Here is an 18,533-nt window from a genome sequence, read left to right as displayed (position 1 = left end):
ACAGGAGGGAGGAGAGAGAGAGGAGAGACCCCCGGGGGGAGAAGGACGACCGAGCAATCAGGGAGGAGAGGAAAGAGGAGCAGGAGCGACGAGTGGACAGGGAGAAACGAGAGAAAAGGGACGATAATGAGAGAGAGGAGAGGGACAGAGGTAGGGACGGGAGGGGTGAGAAGGAGGACAGGGAGAGGAAGGAGGACAAGCGGGAGCAGCGGGACCCCCGGCCCGGCGGCAGGCCCGTCTCTGAGATGGACCTGAGGTCGGCACAGTACAAGGCGCTCCCGGAGGACAGCAGGAGGACGCGTCCGTCTTCGGAGGCCGACCGAAGGACCACCCTGCCCCGATACACCCCTGTGGAGGAGTTCAGGGGACGGGCAGGTATGATACTAATTTCCCCCAATGTTGCTGAACTCACTGCTTCCCACTGCTGGGCAATAAAATCATATTGTTAATCTTATTATCATTGATAAGTTAACAATAACATTAGGATAATGCTATGTTGTAGTTTAAATGAATGACTCTGACAAATAAATTGACAGTATTCTTTATAGCAACCGTTTCAGTTTTTGTCTTTAATATTTATTTTCACCAAAATTAGTTTGTTGTTAAGTTTATTGACATCAGTCAACATTTCTGATGTTATAAACCCTAAGCCTACCGCTGAATCTAATACTGGCTTTCATAGATACCTGCTACACTTGCTGTACCTGTTGTCAATGAACCCAACTCACTTTATACTTGCCTTCATACTTACCTGTAGAAATCAAGAGAAATCCTTTCACTTACCTGCCTGAAGCTATGTAGGGAAAAAATGTTGTATTTATAACAGTTCCTTATCCTTTCTATCTGACGTGAAGGAAACTGTTCAGAGATGGCCCCAATCCGATACCCAGTGTCAGCAGCGCTGACAAAAATATGTGCGGGTGCTCTCCTTATTCACAGGTTAATAATATTAATATAATATGTCCACTTTATTTGTGCACTTGAGAGGGTAGAACAGCATACCAGCAGCTTGTGAGAAGGTCAAGAAAACCTTTCGGTTAGCCAAAGATAAAACATAGAAGGGCCGGTACACAGTAACGGCCCACTTTGCTGTTGTGTCTAAATGGAAAGAGGAATCAAGTAGACTGCGTGATAACAACAGTATTTTATTTAACCTTTATTTAACCAGGGAAAAAACCCATTGAGATTAAAAATCTAATTTTCAAGAGTGCCCTGTTAAGGTAGGCAGCAGTCAACAACAGAGAGTAAAAATGTAATTTAAATAAATTTGTCAAATTGAAAACAGGGACTTTCAAAGTTAAGATCAGGTCAAAGTTGGGGATTGGCGATCAGCAATGAGAGTGAGAGGAAACCATGGGGAGGAGGAGTAAGCCATCACTGTATATGGAATACATGAAGTGTATAAGAAAGGAATATTAAGTATTTTTGTTGCGCTTCACTATTTAACACTATTAAGCACTTATAAATCAAGCTGTTCTTCATTGTAAAGCTCCATCTTTCTTTGTTTGCTTTCGGCAAAATCACATCAAAGAATAGTGAGGTCTTGTATTTATTTTCACGAGACAGTCTGCCCTCCAGATGGAAGAGCAGTTTGAGCATGGTACTTTTCAATGTCTTTCTTAAGCAATGGGTATCAATGAAAATAGCTTATTTGAATCTTACTAGTTGTTAAAGAGACAAAATATAGCATTGGTATCTGCAGACACACAAGGTTTCGACATCGGAAATTTATGTGGTATTGCGCCATCTCTAAAACAGTTCATGGAATCATGTAGTTCATAACCTACCCTATTTCTACCTACCTAAATAAACCTAAATACTTAGCTTAATACTTAATAAGAGAGAGATGATTGTCCAAAAATCTGTTTTAGATTTCATTAAAAATAGTTTTTAAACTGATCTGAAAAGGTATTACATTAAACTCTCTGAGTTTGTGTCCATTTCCTGTGTGTGCCTCAAAATTGACTTACGCCCTGACTCTCAGAATTTTAGAACCTTCTTCAGAGCGGTCCTTTTTCTCTCCAGGTTAAAGCTCCTGAACAAGCTGCTTATTTTTCAAGGCTGAGTTGTGTCCAGGTTCAGTGTTTCTAATTGTACTACAGGGCACGCTCCAGAGAGACCCGAGGAAAAACCTTGGGTTTCATCTATCAAACATGAGTACAGCTAATTTGTGTGTGAGAAGTTAGTCAAGGAAAATGTACGCCCTTTTGTACATTCATCAATCTTTTAATAGCCGGGTTTAATTTATTTTTCCTCAAGTCAGAATGCAAAACAAAGTTGCTCAATACCATTTGTTCATCTGAAATGAAATGATCATCTATTTCTTTCTATTTATTTTTAGTTATTAAAATAACTTAAAAAAAAACAAGCATTACAATTTTTTTATTTCATTTCCAGCACGGTTGGCAATGCAATATCTATATAGAAACATACTGTAGTTCATGTTGATTAATGTTATATAATTCTGTATTTGTTATCTCTTCCCAAAGTGTTCCTGACTCTGTAGTGAATTTTGAGATGGACTGATTTCTCCCCAAATACATGAGAACCTTAAAACCAGACTGAAAAACTGGATTCCTTGGTTTTTTTTTAAGTCATGGGTCCCTTAGATTAGGGGTCTTCAACCTTTTTCAGCCCAAGCACACATTGGTAAATAGAGAAACAGAGCACGGACCGGGAGATATTTTTTGGTAAAGTTGTGTTGCATTTTAAGCCTGGCCTACAATATATTTATATTTCCTTATTAACCTTTTTAAACTCATTTATATAATGAGTTTTGAAGATTACGGTTCCTGTGTCTTTTTATTTTAGATTAATTTCCATTCGATTTGTTCCATTAGTAGACCAATCACGGGTGATTGTGTGTGAGTGTGACTGGTGACTTTAAATTTGTCCTAAAAATAATTGAGTAATTAATTATTTTAATAAAAAAAGAATTTCATTGATAACAATTGGCGGACCCTCTGCAGTATCTCTGTTGACCCTCTAGGGGTGTCAGAACCTCGGTTGAAGACCATTGCCTTAAAGTGTGTGTGTGTGTGTGTGTGTGTGTGTGTGTGTGTGTGTGTGTGTGTGTGTGTGTGTGTGTGTGTGTGTGTGTGTGTGTGTGTGTGTGTGTGTGTGTGTGTGTGTGTGTGTGTGTGTCTGCTTTCAGAGTCTGTGGGCGTCCGTTTCGCCCCCATACCAGACGCCGAGGCAGAGCAGGACTCCATGAGGGACCCTCTCCACGGCAAACAGGCCCTGCTGCCACCCAAGTGGCTGACGGCGCCTCCATCGTCCGAGTCTAGCCGGACTTCCTGCACCCCCCCTTCTTCGTCTTCCTCCTCCTCTTCCTCAACCTCCTCCACGTCCCCCGCCGTGGCCGTGGCCAAGCCCCCCAGGACGGTGTCTCTGATCAGCGAGGACCCCCCGCGCTCGGCTCTGTCCGGCTCAGACACGCCTCCCCCTGTCCCGCCCCACGCCAGGCAGCCTCCGGTCCCCCCACCCAAGCCCAGCAATCGCATCAGCAACCCGGCGCTGCTCAGTGAGTTCACCAAGGTTCTCGGTGCCAAATTGGCTGAGCGTACCTGTTCGAAACAAAGATGAGTGTGATGCTGTACTCATAGAGATCCTCGCCGAATTGGCGCAGTCTGAATTCACAGGGCAGCAGAAGTCTTCACCATACAGCTTACTAAAGCTGCATATTGGGCAGGATGTTTTTGACTCTATTTCGGTCCCGTTTCAATGCAATATCGATTCAATCCGATATTGATGAGATGGCTTAGCATATGAGTCAACATCGATATTTCAACTTTTTTTTTTTATACATAATGAGAATTTTTACCAGCTTTTCCATATACCATCTGATGTTCATTACAAACATATTTCGCACAAATTCAGTCTAATACAGAATATATGTATATTTAAATTCATCTGTGACTAGGGTGGTATTTAGTTAGTGGGAAGTGGTTGCATAAGTAGCAGACAAAGTATGGATGTCACAATTTTCAAATCGAATCAGAAATTAAAACAATTGAATTATATTTATTTATTTATTTTTATTTATTAATATTCTTAATCTGTGTAGATTATAACATTGAACTGTCATACTTCCAAAATCACAATGATTGATGATAATGCATCCAATCAGAAGGTATCGTCCCTGCCGTTTATCCAGGATTTCTCTCAGAATTCATTTTTATATCCACACTATACTATTAGTATAGTTATTCTCAACACCTCCAGATGTATTCGTAGTGTTTAAATGTAATGCATCTTGTTCAAGGCACACATATTATTATTATTATGGTTATTATTATTCATGACCCCTTTGGTCTGGAGACTGGACTGTTACTGGACTGTCTTCCTCTCTCACTGCCAGTCCTTGTTGCCATGGTAATTATTAAAGCCTGGTGGTATCTATGCAAAACCGCAGGGCGCAACAACAAAAACAAAAAGATGTTACCGTGTCTGACTACTAATTAAGTCCAGTGCAGGGTGTTTTATTTATTTACATATTTATGTATTTCTTAATTTCTGAGAGTTTCGCAATCCCATTCCTCGGCATTCCAATTTACAATGACTAGAGACTGTGCTTTGGCATCAGCATGCGAACGAGGGAACAGAGATGTGTGAGGAGGTCACGAACAAGAGTGGGAGAACACGCCTACACATACCATTAAAGACAAAGACCACAGTCAGCTATAATGCCAACAGGATCAGCAAACCAATTACCCCGTTTTTCTTTATTCCGGTTTGTTTGTTTTATTGCGTTGAGCCAGCCAATTTTCTCTCTCTCTCATTGACTTTTACTGATGAAATGAACACTGAAGAAGACAGTGAGTGGTTCAAATCGAGGCTGAGGTTTCCCCACAAAACAAGGGAGACAATGGCAAGAGATAATGGTCTCGGAAATTAAGGGATTTTGTCTTTTCCTAATACAGTTTCAGTTCAGTGTGTTGAGTTTTGTTTTTTTTAATTTACTTCAAAAGCGGATACAAACACCTAACACCCACTGGTCCTGCCATCCTTTCCCTGGAGGTGATTTACTTCAATGTTATTTTTATCATATTTTATTTTTCTCATTGAACATTCTGCATGGTTCGAAGGATGGTTTGAGGGTTTTCTACAGAAACGGACCAAAATAATTATAGGGGTAGATGTACAACCACATCAGCCAAGCAGATCTAACTGGTATGTGTTTGACACAATACTGGGCTTCTTTACTCTTCCACAAGTTGTCAATCAGAGAACTTCTTGTACATATACTTGTACTAAATATATTTTCAAAGGGATGGAACTTTTACTGTAGTATGTATTTTATATACTATTATATACTCTACCCGCCTCTGAGTGACTTATCATTCTACCCATCATATATGTGGCCATCCGCATACTTTAGGGTCACATTTTGAAATTTGCATTTTTGTTTATTCATACATAATATGAAAGTAGAATCAGGGCTTCAAAACGAACAGCTTCACTTGTGGGAATCAAGCAAGTATTTTGGAAGCTATGACTAAAGATTAGGGTTTGAGAAACAGAAGTTCTGAGAAATTAGGCTTTAAAGTTTTAGAAGCATTTCCAGACTTTTTCACAAAATACAGATTTAGAAACACAATTAGTGCTTTAAATGGTTACATTTGGATAGTGGTGTACTCCTTCAATAAGATAATGTTGAATGTGTTTTTCTGGAATAATATTTGAATCACTAATTTACAGAAAATATGCATAATTCAAATTAATCCTTTAAATTTGAGTTATTTTTTCTAAGTTCATGCTCATAGCACATCCCCTCTATTATTTTGTAACTTCCAAATATTCCCATTTCCTGCCTTTATTGTTTTATTACAATGATTCTTTTCAACAATTGATGTTTTCTGGGAGCACTCTGCTCTGCCGCCTCCTGCTGAGAGTTCTGCAATATGATTGAGAGCTTCTGTCGCCCTCTTCTCGTAATCCATAACAAGGTGGAGATGATGTTTTCACCGAGAAGTGACATTTCTTGCTTCTGGTTGTTTCTTTACACATTGTTTATGGAAGTGACGTCAGCTCTTCTTCTTCGTGTCCTCTGAGGTGACGTCAGTGCAACAGTTTATCACACGAAGAAGAGGCGTTGTAGTCATTCATGAGTAGATTTTATCAAAACAGTTTCATATCCTGACTTCACATCACTCTGAATATCGAAGGATGATCTTGAAATGCATTGTACATTAAAGGGAACCATAAGATCGCCGTTTGTTCAACAACTTGTTTATGAGTACTCAACTAATGCTGATGGAGCATGTAGCCTCGACTTTTTAAATATTTATCTAATATTTAGAACTCAAACTCAGTTTTGAAAATACGTTGAGAGATAGAAAACAACTTGAGGAACATACATCTGCTATAATCTCATTTTGCACCAAGAATGGAATTTCCGATGTCTTTCATGCACAGTGAAATGTACAGTGCTGTGAAATGCGCCGGGTTGGGACGTGGTGGGTCACAGATATACATATATATTCATTCATTCAAAGATCAGTTTTTCTCTCCTACTGGTGTTGGTGTCATTTCACGGTCAGTTTGAGAGGAGACCCTGATACCTCAAATAAGTATTTGAGGTAAATTGTGTATGTGTTTTCCGGGAGTCCATTTTCTCGTACTCACCCCCCGTGACCCGTTCAGTCAGCAGCTCATTGATATGTGACTTGTTCTCCGATGCAGCACTGAGTGTGCAGTTTCCCATCTGACTATGGGGGGTTGGGGCAAGTCAGGCTCCAGCTTGTCTCCAATGCACGGCTAATGCACGCCCCCCGGGCCGCCCCTTGTTTACCTCCCAATCCCGACATCACCCTCAGCTGTAGCAATCAGCTGTTTGTATGAAGGCTAGATGCCAATACCACTCACTAGGCACCCCCCTAACCCCCAATCCCCAAACATATATTTGAGCAAATCATCTGAGTAGATACAGTTGCTAGCGTGTCGTATTGGCTCAGTGAAACAGCATTTGTAATGGACTGTCGAATGTTGTGTCTGTGTGTGTCTCTATGTGTGTATATAAAACCACAACTCACATTTTGTCTCCTAGGGGTGCTTACACACACACGTACACTTCTCGTGGTCTGTAGGTTTAGTCCTTAAACATACGACCATATACAGCTTTATTGTTCCTGTTGACGAGGAAGGAATGCCGTGTGAGTTTTTATTGGAAATTTACTCCGAATATATACGGTACCTTTTAAGATTCACCTTATTTGATTTAGTGCTGTCAAACAAATGCACAATTATGATAATTTTTTTTTTTGAAATGCTGTGTCGGATACAGCTCTCAGCTCTTTTCTAACAATCATATTGCATTAATCAATGTAGAGACAGGCACATCGGATGAAACACTTTTGTTTCCAATCACCGTCTTTACAATATGTAACACTCCTCAACAATGAATGCAATCAAAAATCTTAATTTGCTCAAAAGTTAATCTGTTAATTTTAACTGCTCGTCTGCTGATGATTCAAAAGTTTGGACACATCCCTTGCCTGGTCAAGTACACTTCAAAATAATTGGTCAATAGTCACTGTCTTAAATCCACAGTGGTAAATGCTAAATGGGTTGGCGGGTCATTACCGAAATAATAAATTATAGAGTCAGCTTTGAGTTTGATAGCAGTGAAGAAGAAAGATTGAGGCTTCTCTATTGGGTTTCTTTTTCTTTTTTTTTCTTTTTTCTTTGCCTCCAGAGGCAGGAGAACCTCAAACGGTTTGATCAATTCCCCCTGGTCAACCTAACCAGGCCATCAGAGGGCTGATTGATCAGTTCCAGTTATTATCATTAAAATACAACAACGTAACTAAAAACCTGAACCTTCCAGCTCCCCCTTGCGGTGTGCCCTCCCCTTCTTCCCCCCTGCCCCAACCTCCTGATATGTGCGCTCCTTTTCGTCAGCTTCCACACTCAACCAGAGTGCTAAGGTCAGGCAGCCTCGTTACTGGACCAGCTGGCGACGCCAGGGCGAGCTAGGCCTCTACCTCTCCTTACCAGTCTATCTGAGCCACAGGCCTGGCCACGCTCACCCAGGTATCCACAGGGCCCCCGTGTCGCCTCTCCCTATAGCCCCCACTTCCTCCCCTAACACTTTGGAAGCACGTAGCACCGTCATTGCATGCCACGCGTCCATAATGTGAACCCTGTAGCCCCAGTTTAATCGGAATTCACTAACTTTAGTGCGCAGGAACAATCGCATGAAGCTTGACACTCTGTAAGCGTGAGGTAACTGTGTATTCCTCGTCTAACATTGTTCCCAAAACGATTGTTCCAGCTGCATGGCTCTGAGCAGAGACTGATGCGATGTCGTGTCCATGTGGAGCACGCATGAAGAAAATGGTCGTCAGGCTCTGCTGTCCACGTTTGTCATTCACTCTTGACTAAACCTGTCATCATCATACTGTGTCTGTGGATTTCACCGCTTTGGTTTAATATAAGAACCCACCCGGCCGGTGACTGATGCTGTGGCCCATCCTTCCCAAAGTTTGAAAAGTCATTACTTTGGTACACTGTCGGCATACATGTGGTCGTGCATTGAATGTTGTTTTTCTCCTGTGCTCTGCCGTCTTGCTCACAGCGGAGCTCTCTCAGGCCGGAAGTGGCATAATCGTGGTGCCCGCGCCTACCAGGCGCTCTCCACCAACTCCGCCAAAAAGGATGACTCCAATCACCAAGCGGCACTCCGTTGAGTCCTCTCCACCTGCAGCAGCGTCTCCTACCTCTGACCCTGTCGCGGCAGCGGACAACTCCGCGGTGGCCCAGCCTCCTGCCTCCGAGGCCCTGTCTCCACCTCCGTCCCACATCCCCCCCTCCCCTCCCAGGGGGCAGTCTGTCCCTGTGTCAAATCCCCCATCCTCTGTCACCATGCCCGCCATACACACCGATCCGCCCAGCCCCACCACGGAGCCCCCCAGCCAGCCCCCTGCCCTCCCCCTGCACATCCTCATCCAGAGGGCCCTGGCCAGTCCCTGCCCTGCTCAGCCCAACCCAGAAGGCTCACAGAGGGCCCACTCACTGCTGTTTGATTCCCCACCCGAGTTCCTGGCCGAGGCAGCCGGCGGATTGCGCTACTCGCTTCCCGTCACCATCGAACCTCTCAGACTGTAAGCCAGACGCTTCCATCACTGACACCTGAACACAAAAGCCTGAATTTTAATTTCATGTACAACTCTGAAGTCATTTGACCAGACAACGGAATGTTCTGTTTAAATTCCTGTCTCCAGGCCGGAGGACGATGACTTTGATATGGAGGAGGAACTGAGAAAGCTGCACCCACCGCTGCGGTTCCCTCGCCAGCCCGAGCTGGAGCCCCGTAGCCGAAGGGCCCTGGTGGGGGACCCCAGGGTCAGCGTCATCCCCGAGGACGGGGGCCCAGGAGACAGCGAGGAAGAGACTGACTCGGACGGACCCATCCTTTACAGAGATGATGACGATGAGGAGGAGGACGACGAGGAAGGCCCCCCAAGTCAGTCGCTGCTATATTAAACCATCCAGTACACAGGGTTGTTTAGAGAGTGCATTTCCACCTCAGGGTTGGGCCACAATTTGATATAATAGTTTATTGTTTTTCAGCGGTATTTCATTATAATCATATGGCACAGATTTGTAGTCTTAAAGGATCGTTTTTTAACCCAGGCCTTATTAAATGCAGTCCAAAAGGGCAAACCTTTCATCTTAAAAAAAACCCCATTACATCTCCTTTTCAATCGGTTGTAAATGACAGGATTAACATTTTAATGTCCTGGGTTAAAAAAAATGGCTAACCTATTTTTTTATTAAGAGAAGGTTGATTGACGCCTTAAATAGTTTTATTTGAATATTTAGCTCAAATTGGTCTGATATCATACTTAACATTATGACATTGTTAATTTGTCATGTGAATACATTTTGTCCATAACACCCAGCCCTGTTGCAACCTCCTCTTTTCATATCTCAGGAGGGCAATATTTACACCTCCTACAGAAGGCCACTCAAAAGGGAAGCCACCTAAAACAAATGCATGTCTGTAATTTACGGCAATGTGTTTGTGTGTGGGGCAGGTGGCCTGGCCAGCCGTGTGAAGAGGAAGGACACGCTGGCCCTGAAGCTGGAGCGACAGGAGCGGGAAGCCCAGGAGGACCAGGACGGCGTGAGCTGGCAGAGCAGGGAGCAGTGGGTGGCTGTGAGGACAAAGATCGGCACCGCGCTCAACCGGTAAGCAGCAAAAACCTTCCAAAGTCAGCCCGCCTTTCCATATATCTGTCTTTCTAAAGGTGTACAAACAGATGTCTAAAACTGTTTTGTAAAAAATAAAAATAAAAAAAAAAGCCAAAAGAGATTCAGGAGGAATTTAACTGGTACAATATACAGTGTTTTCCCCTAGAGCGCACATGCGAAAAAAAATTTGTGCGTTACTTTCTTTAAGGGAATCCTATTCAAATTATTCGTATGAGTAGGATGTAACATTTTTTTAACTGGGGTGCTTGTTCCAAAGTAAAACTTTATTTTTTAATTAAAAAAAAAACAAAACCAAGATGGTAAGGAAAGAGCAGGAAGATGAGTCAGTTGCCTTTGCGGTTGACAGCTTTTGCGCCTCACGGTGGCCCTCGTGCAGAGTACGGCCCGCCTCCGGGAAGAAGAATCGGTGCATGTAGAGTACCTACTATCTTTGGGAATACTTTTAACTAAACATATCAAGATGGATCTTCCAAATGTTGTTTATTTTACCGATATCTGTTTTCCTATCAAATGATTGTGTTTTCTGTAACGTTACTGTGAGATACTCATGTAGAGTTGCAGAACTGTTTTCCCTTCAGCGAATGATAATCTTGAATCCGTCATCAGCATTGCTTGCTTCATTGATGACATCTACCCGGTGCTTGTTGTTTTAAAGCTTTTACGAGTAAAGATTTTATGCTTTACTCACAGGTGTGTGAATTGATCTGGATATGAAGTGTCCTTAGCGCAAAATAATATAACATTAGTTTCTAAAGAGATGAGACGGAGTCCTCTCCTCTCGTAAAAAAAATAAAAATAAAAATTAGCGGCATACCGCTGTGGCTGATATGCACCTGCATATAGGAGAAACACTGATACATGAATACCTTATTAGTTTGTCTCTCCAACGTTAAAGTGGCAAAACTTTAAGCAAATGTGTCCTATATTATAGCTGTTTTTATTATTCATTTTGAAGCAGCATATGATCTTTAACTCTGTATTTCAGGCAAGTTTATATCTTAAGTATAATTTAGGGATCTAAATCGAAACCCAAGGTTCAGTAGTGCAGCAGCCAGCCCATTCATTCCAAATATATCTTTTTTTTTTTTTTATTTACTCTTATCGTGTGTGTGTGTGTGTGTGTGTGTGTGTGTGTGTGTGTGTGTGTGTGTATGTGTATGTGTGTGTGTGTGTGTGTGTGTGTGTGTGTGTGTGTGTGTGTGTGTGTGTGTGTGTCCAACACTGAACAATGGCTGCATTGTGTCTTTGGTATTCAGGCGCTTGTCTCAGAGACCTTCAGTGGACGAGCTGGAGCAGAGAAACATTCTCCAAGGTGAGAGTCTTTATCTGAACTCACTCACTTTTGCTCAGGGCATTCACTCGTCTGGACCCATTTTGATTTCTCTGCACAGCAAGGTCAAAACCCCAGCTGCTCATTTTTCAGCTCTCTATCTGTCCATATCCATATGTAATGAATGTTTTTTTCCTTCTTGCGTCAGGCAGGTACTAATAGACACAAACCACTCGGCCCATGGTGGTTTTAAGGCCTATTGTCGGAGCACTTTGCTTTGGATATTGTGATGGAGTTGAATGGCACTGTGTCAAAGTGCAGCTCTTTAAGGCCCCATCGCTCCCTGTTACCAAATTAACTATGTGACTAGAATATGGGCTCATACTTTGTCCACATGACAATGTTTAGTGCTTAATAATTGAAAGGCCCAGTTGGACCCACCAGATAAAAGTTTATCCAGAAAAGTACTCCCAGTTGGCGTTCCTGCTGTAGTTTTTCCGATACTAGTGCAGTGCCCGTTCAAAACATGCCGGTTTGTGAAAGTCACAGCAACTCGTGAAAAACACCGGGTAAATACTTTCTCATGGGAGTAAAATACACCCAAGTAATGCGTTTAGATAAACTCTCTCTCTGCTTGTTTATTCAAAGTTTTGTAATATTTCACATGTCGCATGTCCGCACCAAAACATGCCGGTTCGGAATTGGCCGAGTGGTTTCACAGGAAGCCCCGCCCCCGCTGGCTCGCTGTCCCCCGTTTGTTGAAAGTTTTTTAATATAACACATGTCGCGTGTCCAAATTGCACCAAATTAGACACTGCATGTCATTGGGTCCCCAGCAATACACCCGCCAAGTGTGAAGCAGATTGGATGAACAGTTGTGGAGATAATCAAAGGACATACATATAGAGATTCCTTCTTTTATAGTGTAGTTAGATGAGTGATTTTCTTTTTTAGTAATGTCTATATCGTGTTGCTTTTACAAAATTCTAGAATACATTTTTGCTGCATTTTCACTGTAAATATCTGACAAACTATCCGTTCATTAGCCCCTCACCCCTTGTTAGTTCTTCTTGAAATTCCGACGAGCGCGCTGTTTAAACTTGCTAGCTCTGTTAGACCGCTCAACCTTCTACATGACAATGGCAATGCCGACAATAAACAACGCCGCCTCTAGAAACTTATCACACCCCCGGCTCCCCTCTCTCGTTACGTACGAAAAGACTGGTTGGAAGTGGAGGGAGATGAGAGCAGAAAGATCTGGTTCCTATCAAACGGATTGAGGAAACCATTCAAAACTACTGTAGGAGGCTATCAATGCGAAATCAATCCTGTATGCTGGTACTGACATACATTTAAACATTCCTTATATCGAATATCGCCATTTCATCTGAGGATATCGCAGAGAAGCCAGATCCCAGAGCCCTAGACGACAGGCATTATACTGTACCTTCTTCTGGTTCCGCCATCAACAAGGCTCTCTAATTCTAAAACAATGCAGCACTTTGTGCCGAGAACGACTCCTGTTACGCCTCAACCTGCCAGAAGAAAAGTCAACTAGGAATCTCCCCCCTCTCTCTCTCATGGAGTGTCTTTCTTTAATTCTGCAGCCAAAAATGAAACTGATCGACGGTTGGAGAGGAGCGAGATCAAACGGAGACTCACCAGAAAGGTTGGGATCAGAGACACACACACACACACACACACACACGCGCGCGTACACAAGAGTGGTGCTACAAGTACACAGGTCTGCTACTTGTTACTTCTCATCCCGCTGACCGGCCGCGTGACCTTTCCCTTCTCCCGCCACCAGTTGTCCCAAAGGCCCACGGTGGCGGAGCTCCAGGCCCGGAAGATCCTGCGCTTTCACGAGTACGTGGAGTGCACCCACGCCCAGGACTATGACCGCCGTGCCGACAAGCCCTGGACCAAGCTCACCCCTGCCGACAAGGTCGGAATGGCCAACACACACATAAGGGGAAAAACAATTGATACATCATAGTATCACAATATTGTATCGATACATTGGCGCCAAGAATCCAAAATATTTATTTACAATTAAGGTTGTGAGATAAAGGCCATGTCAACACTAATGCCGACAGATTAAAAAAAGCAGTTTTCGGTCCAAACTAGCGTTTTCACAAGGTTATAATATTCATAGTATTCATACACAATACTGTGTGAGAATGATGGAGAAAGTTGGAGAGATTTTAGCTACTAATTTAATTACTTGTAAACATGTAATTCAACCGAACGGTACTGACTACGCGTAAACAAACTGGTCGTCGGCCATTGCTTGTAGGTCACTGACGCATGGGCAAATGTGCAAGTTGACGTGATGGCGTCAGCGTTTTCATGCTCTGTGTGGACGGAAAACCGAAAAACGTTTCAGACTTTTCACTGCAGTCAAATGGGAAATATATTAATGATATATCACAGTATCCTGTCGCAATACTATCATGTCGCAATAATACTCGTATGCCAAGATCCCTGGAGATTCCAACTCATACATACACGCAAACACACACAAGGTGTTTGTGATACCTCCGTTCTTGGTTGTATTTCTCCTTCCTAACAAGGCTTGTTATACAGAAAGCGTCTCCGCTGGTAGAGAGCTCTGAGCTTTGTGCTTTGCAGCCCCCCCCCTGGTCAACTGTGAAGAGGATTTGCATTCCAAGCAGGTTCGGTGTCAAACTCCGAATTCCAGGAATGCAGCTCGATAACTGGCAAAAAGCTGGGGGGGGGGGGGGTGTGTGTGTGTGTGTGTGTGTGTTTCTCCAGATTTCTCAGCGCCCCATGTTTGATCTTTGGCCATTTAATCTCTTTGTGTGTTGTACAGACAAATAATGTTGATGCGTTCTACCTCTTGTTTTAGGCCGCCATCCGCAAAGAACTCAACGAGTTCAAGAGTTCAGAGATGGAGGTTCATGAGGAGAGCAGGATCTATACCCGGTGGGATTTATTCTTTTTTATATATATTGTGGTGTGGTTTGAGTAGCCACATCTGTCCTGAACTGGGTCTAGGTAATTGGGCCCAAGATCAGTGTGGCTATATCGCTGTTGCTTGTTGATTGGTCTAACGAGAAACAGGTAAAACCTCCATCCCGACCCACACAGGAGAGGAGCCCTTGTCATGACATGCTGTCCATCTGCTCCAGGCTTGTTCCACGTAGCTCACTCACTACAATAAACGTGTGTCTGCTACGCCATCGTCTCTGTCTCTAGGCTGGAGGGCCCTGAAACCACCACTCAGGTGGCGCGTGGCAGGAAAAACTGCCAAGCATACAGTATATTTATTTATATGTGTACCTCATTAATATAAACATCATTAATTATTCAGCTCTATTATGTGGCCTCTTAAGGTTGTTCGGTTTTGCCATGAATATTTTATAATTTTTCTTTTCTACTGCAAAGCCACATTGGCGATTCTTTCCGCCCCGACGATCTCTGACCTTTCGCTTTTGGCTTTCATCTAGGTTCCACAGACCTTAGAGACCAGAGATAGAAAACACCCCACAATCTGCCACGCCGTCCTCTCCCGCCGTCGTCCACTAATGCCGCCAATCAGCCGGCGCTCCTGGAAGCAGCTCCGTTAAGGATGCAAGCAGCGTTGTTTTTTTCCCAAATACTCTGGTTTAATGGGATGGATGGAGGTAGTGGATTACCTGGACCAGCCCTGGGTCATGGCCAACACAGATGGAGCGCCGCGCCGACTCCCAACAGGTGCAGTGGGAGTCCAGCGCGGCAGGCTGACGTTTGGGGAGAGAGGGTTTTTTTTTTTTTCTTGTTTTTTGTTTTCTTTTCAAAAGGGCAGATTTGGGATCACATTGGCCTTCATATTTTCCCCTATTTCTCCAGATTTGGCTCCCTCAATGAGGAAAGTCCTGTTTTTTTTGTTTTTTTTAACGTGCCTTTTACATTCTATAGAATATATTTTTATATCCTCCCGTCCAGATCAGGAAGACTGTTGGGTAAACAAATTCAAGTCAGAAAATAACACTATTATTTTTACCAACATCGAGTCAGATTACATTTTTAAAGAAATACTATTATCATTACTTTTCCATGCCTGCCTTAATTCTGATGTGATTAGACATTTTAGTGTACGTGAAGGTTCTGTCTGCTGAGTAGTAGAGTAGGAGAGGTACGGACACAATGTGAAACCATTCTCTACCACGGTACTGTGCTTGGATCGTATTGAAACCTCCATTGATCAGCAGAATAAACCAGCATAGCATCGTCCCAGTCCGTCCATTTTACCTCATTCTGTTTATTAAAAACTGTGTCCCAGTCTGTCCATTTTACCTCGTCCTGTTTATTAAAAAAACCCTCCCCCCTCTTTCATAATAGACCGAATCATTGTGATTTGGACCCCATCTGACAGATGTCGGGGGAACTGTCTTTTGTGATTAATGTTGTTATTATTAGACTAAGCATAGGGCAGTCATAGGGCACCTTATATTTAATGGGACCTATTATGCAAAACTCACTTTTTCAGTGCTTGTGCACATACATTTGGGCCTCTGATGGGCTTACTAACATACAAACTGTGAAATAAGACAACCCAGTCAGTCTCTTGTGAGCTGTCTGTTTCAAAAATCATGTCCTCAAACAAGCGGTTCAGCTTTGCTGCCCTGATATACGTCATTGCAGTAATATGTCACTTCAGTCGAATTAGAGCCGCCCTCCGTCTGAGTAACTCCACCCACACCTGAAGTGCGACCGGACCCCCTAGCATCAAAGTTAAGAGTTCATCATGTGAAGTGCTGCCTGCACAAAAACCTTTAAAAAGAAAGAGGAGTTTATACCAACTGTCTGTGACAAAACTGCAGACAAAGAAAATTAAAGTATTTTCTGGGTGTTTCCTGCTGAAAGTGTCCACGGTAGGACTGTATTGTCGGCTGCGGAACGAGATCTGCTCCGCGTTCTCCAAACAAATCCGTAGATGTATTTATTTTATTTTCCAATGTTTCGGTAATTCAATGAAACAAAAATGCCCCATGGTCGGCCGTATCCAGCGCTGCTCCAAGCTCCGCGCTGCTCTGGACACCCCACTGAAAGTTGGAACAAACTTTTAAATTAGGCCCTATAGATCTAATATGAGAAAGATTCATAATGGAACCCGGAGTAATGCTCAAACCCCATTGGCTCATAGAGCTTGGGGCCTCAGGACGGTGGCTCTACCCACTGAAACGGACAGTTTTCAGACAGGGCGGATTGCAATCATGTGAGAATGGCTCGAATGCGTCATCTGAGTGGTATTTTCAGCAAAAGACTTAAGAAAAATGTTTTCAGGACCTCAGAGACCATATATTAACATGGTGAAAAGGAGCATAATAGGTCCTCTTTAAGTGTACGGGAAGTATAAAAATTCTAATATATCAAATTTGTTACCTGATGTGAAAAAACCCAATTACTCTTTGCATTTTCACATAAAAGAAAAAATTTGAAATACTGTTTTAAGGTACTGTTTATATCAAGGCCAGCAATTGGCTGTAATTGTATAGATTAATTTTGTAGAATTGATCAAGGCTGTATTATAATGTATCTAATGTTGCCAGAATGTTTGAAATCTGTAACTATTTCACAATGATGTTTCTTAGGTAGATATCTATTGGTACAGAGGTTTTCTTTATTTTGAATATGAATATATATATATATTTTTGTTTTTTTACATAATCCAGAGATCTCTAAAAAAAAACTGACATATTGCAGCCCACTGTATAAATTAACGATTCACTAAAATAAAAACAAAACTTGATTTTCATGTTGTGTCATGTTATGTCTTAAAGCAGAATTCTGTAACTTCTGGAATTTGGCCCCCCTACACTTTCTGAATGCAATTGCAGTTTTACACCCTACACATAACAAAAAAGAATGGCAGAAGGTTTAGTTTATTAGTGTATTTATTACAGTTTATTAGCCTGCTAGTGTGAGAGGGAACTGAGGGACTATTGGCACCCGGGAAAACTACAGAACTCGGAGACTTTCATAAATAACATTGGCAGGCAAGTACTCTGTCGGGTTGTCCTTGTTTTGCTGTTAGCCCTGAGACAGATCACTACAGCTAACCTCAGGACAACACAGGAACAGTTTGCTCAATTAGAAGGTATAATTCATGCATTGCTAATGGTGTAGGAGTTTTGCTCTTTCAATGGTTTTATTGCAGGAATCAACTTCATCCTCCTGATGTAGGAGAAAGGCAGAGTGGAGAGATCAGAGGAGAGGAAGGGAAGGTGGGAGCACAAGAGGGGAGAGGCAGAGGAGTTTGGGTCAGGGAAGATATTGTAGGCTGTAGGAGAGAAGAACAGCTGTAATACATGTTGGTTTATTATTTGTCAACCCTCCTCCATGAAAAGTTTCATCAGATTTATTTAGCTTTTTGTCCAACTAAGTTTTTAATAAGACAAATGGTTTGTGTTGGAGGCAAAAATCCGTTCCTGAGAGCTGCCAACAGGGAGTTACTGCTGGAGAAGGTCATGATCAGACTACCAGGCCTGATTTTTGACATTATTGGAAGTTCCCCAGCGAACCTGACGTCCCCAATGGGGCACCATTCCATTGGTGCACCTGCGCCAACTGTTGGGCCATGTCAACAGACATTGAGAGGCTCTGCTAAGTAATATGGCATTTATGCAGTACTTTATATTGGATGCAGTGTCTTGCGCCTGGCCCATGCTGCATGGAACAAAATCTTTGCAATAGATGATGACCAGGAGTAGAGCAGCGACAGCACAGCCATGCAGCATGCCACCTGTGTGAAGGCAACAGAGAAGTCATTCAAAGCTGCTGCGTTTGCAAAATTCAGGAAGGCTTTCCTGACCCAAGTGGATCAATACAATAGCTGCAGGGTACACCGCCATATGTAAACCAATTTCTTGTAGCCTTCAATTGTAAATCTTTTTTTTTTTGTAAATCTTTATTTTTTTATTGTTATATTTGCTGTTTAAGTGCAATGTCAAAAGATGTTGAGTTTTTGATGGTTCCTTGTTTATATATTTACATATAAAAACAAGCATTTATTATTACAGCTCTTGAATTATTAAAA

The 18,533-nt window shown here is 42.6% G+C and overlaps 1 protein-coding gene across 1 annotated transcript in view; it reads left to right on the top strand.

The window, feature by feature from the left end:
• The window catches only part of phactr4a (phosphatase and actin regulator 4a), a 45,468-nt gene extending 28,216 nt beyond the window's left edge, over positions 1–17,252 (top strand). The window contains exons 6-16 of the mRNA XM_080023809.1: positions 25–375; positions 3,155–3,523; positions 7,903–8,034; positions 8,579–9,104; positions 9,225–9,466; positions 10,041–10,194; positions 11,475–11,530; positions 13,096–13,157; positions 13,299–13,436; positions 14,361–14,437; positions 14,962–17,252. Of these exons, the coding sequence (XP_079879935.1) occupies positions 25–375; positions 3,155–3,523; positions 7,903–8,034; positions 8,579–9,104; positions 9,225–9,466; positions 10,041–10,194; positions 11,475–11,530; positions 13,096–13,157; positions 13,299–13,436; positions 14,361–14,437; positions 14,962–14,977 (2,123 nt within the window). The 3' untranslated portion in view covers positions 14,978–17,252. The remainder of the gene's footprint in view (positions 1–24; positions 376–3,154; positions 3,524–7,902; positions 8,035–8,578; positions 9,105–9,224; positions 9,467–10,040; positions 10,195–11,474; positions 11,531–13,095; positions 13,158–13,298; positions 13,437–14,360; positions 14,438–14,961) is intronic.
• The last annotated feature ends 1,281 nt before the right edge of the window (positions 17,253–18,533 follow it).

The sequence above is a fragment of the Zeus faber genome (genome assembly GCF_960531495.2).
Source record: "Zeus faber genome assembly, chromosome: 1".
NCBI classification, from domain to species: Eukaryota; Metazoa; Chordata; class Actinopteri; order Zeiformes; family Zeidae; genus Zeus; species Zeus faber.
Note: the sequence above shows the minus strand (reverse complement) of the source record. Positions and strands in the feature narration are given on the sequence as shown.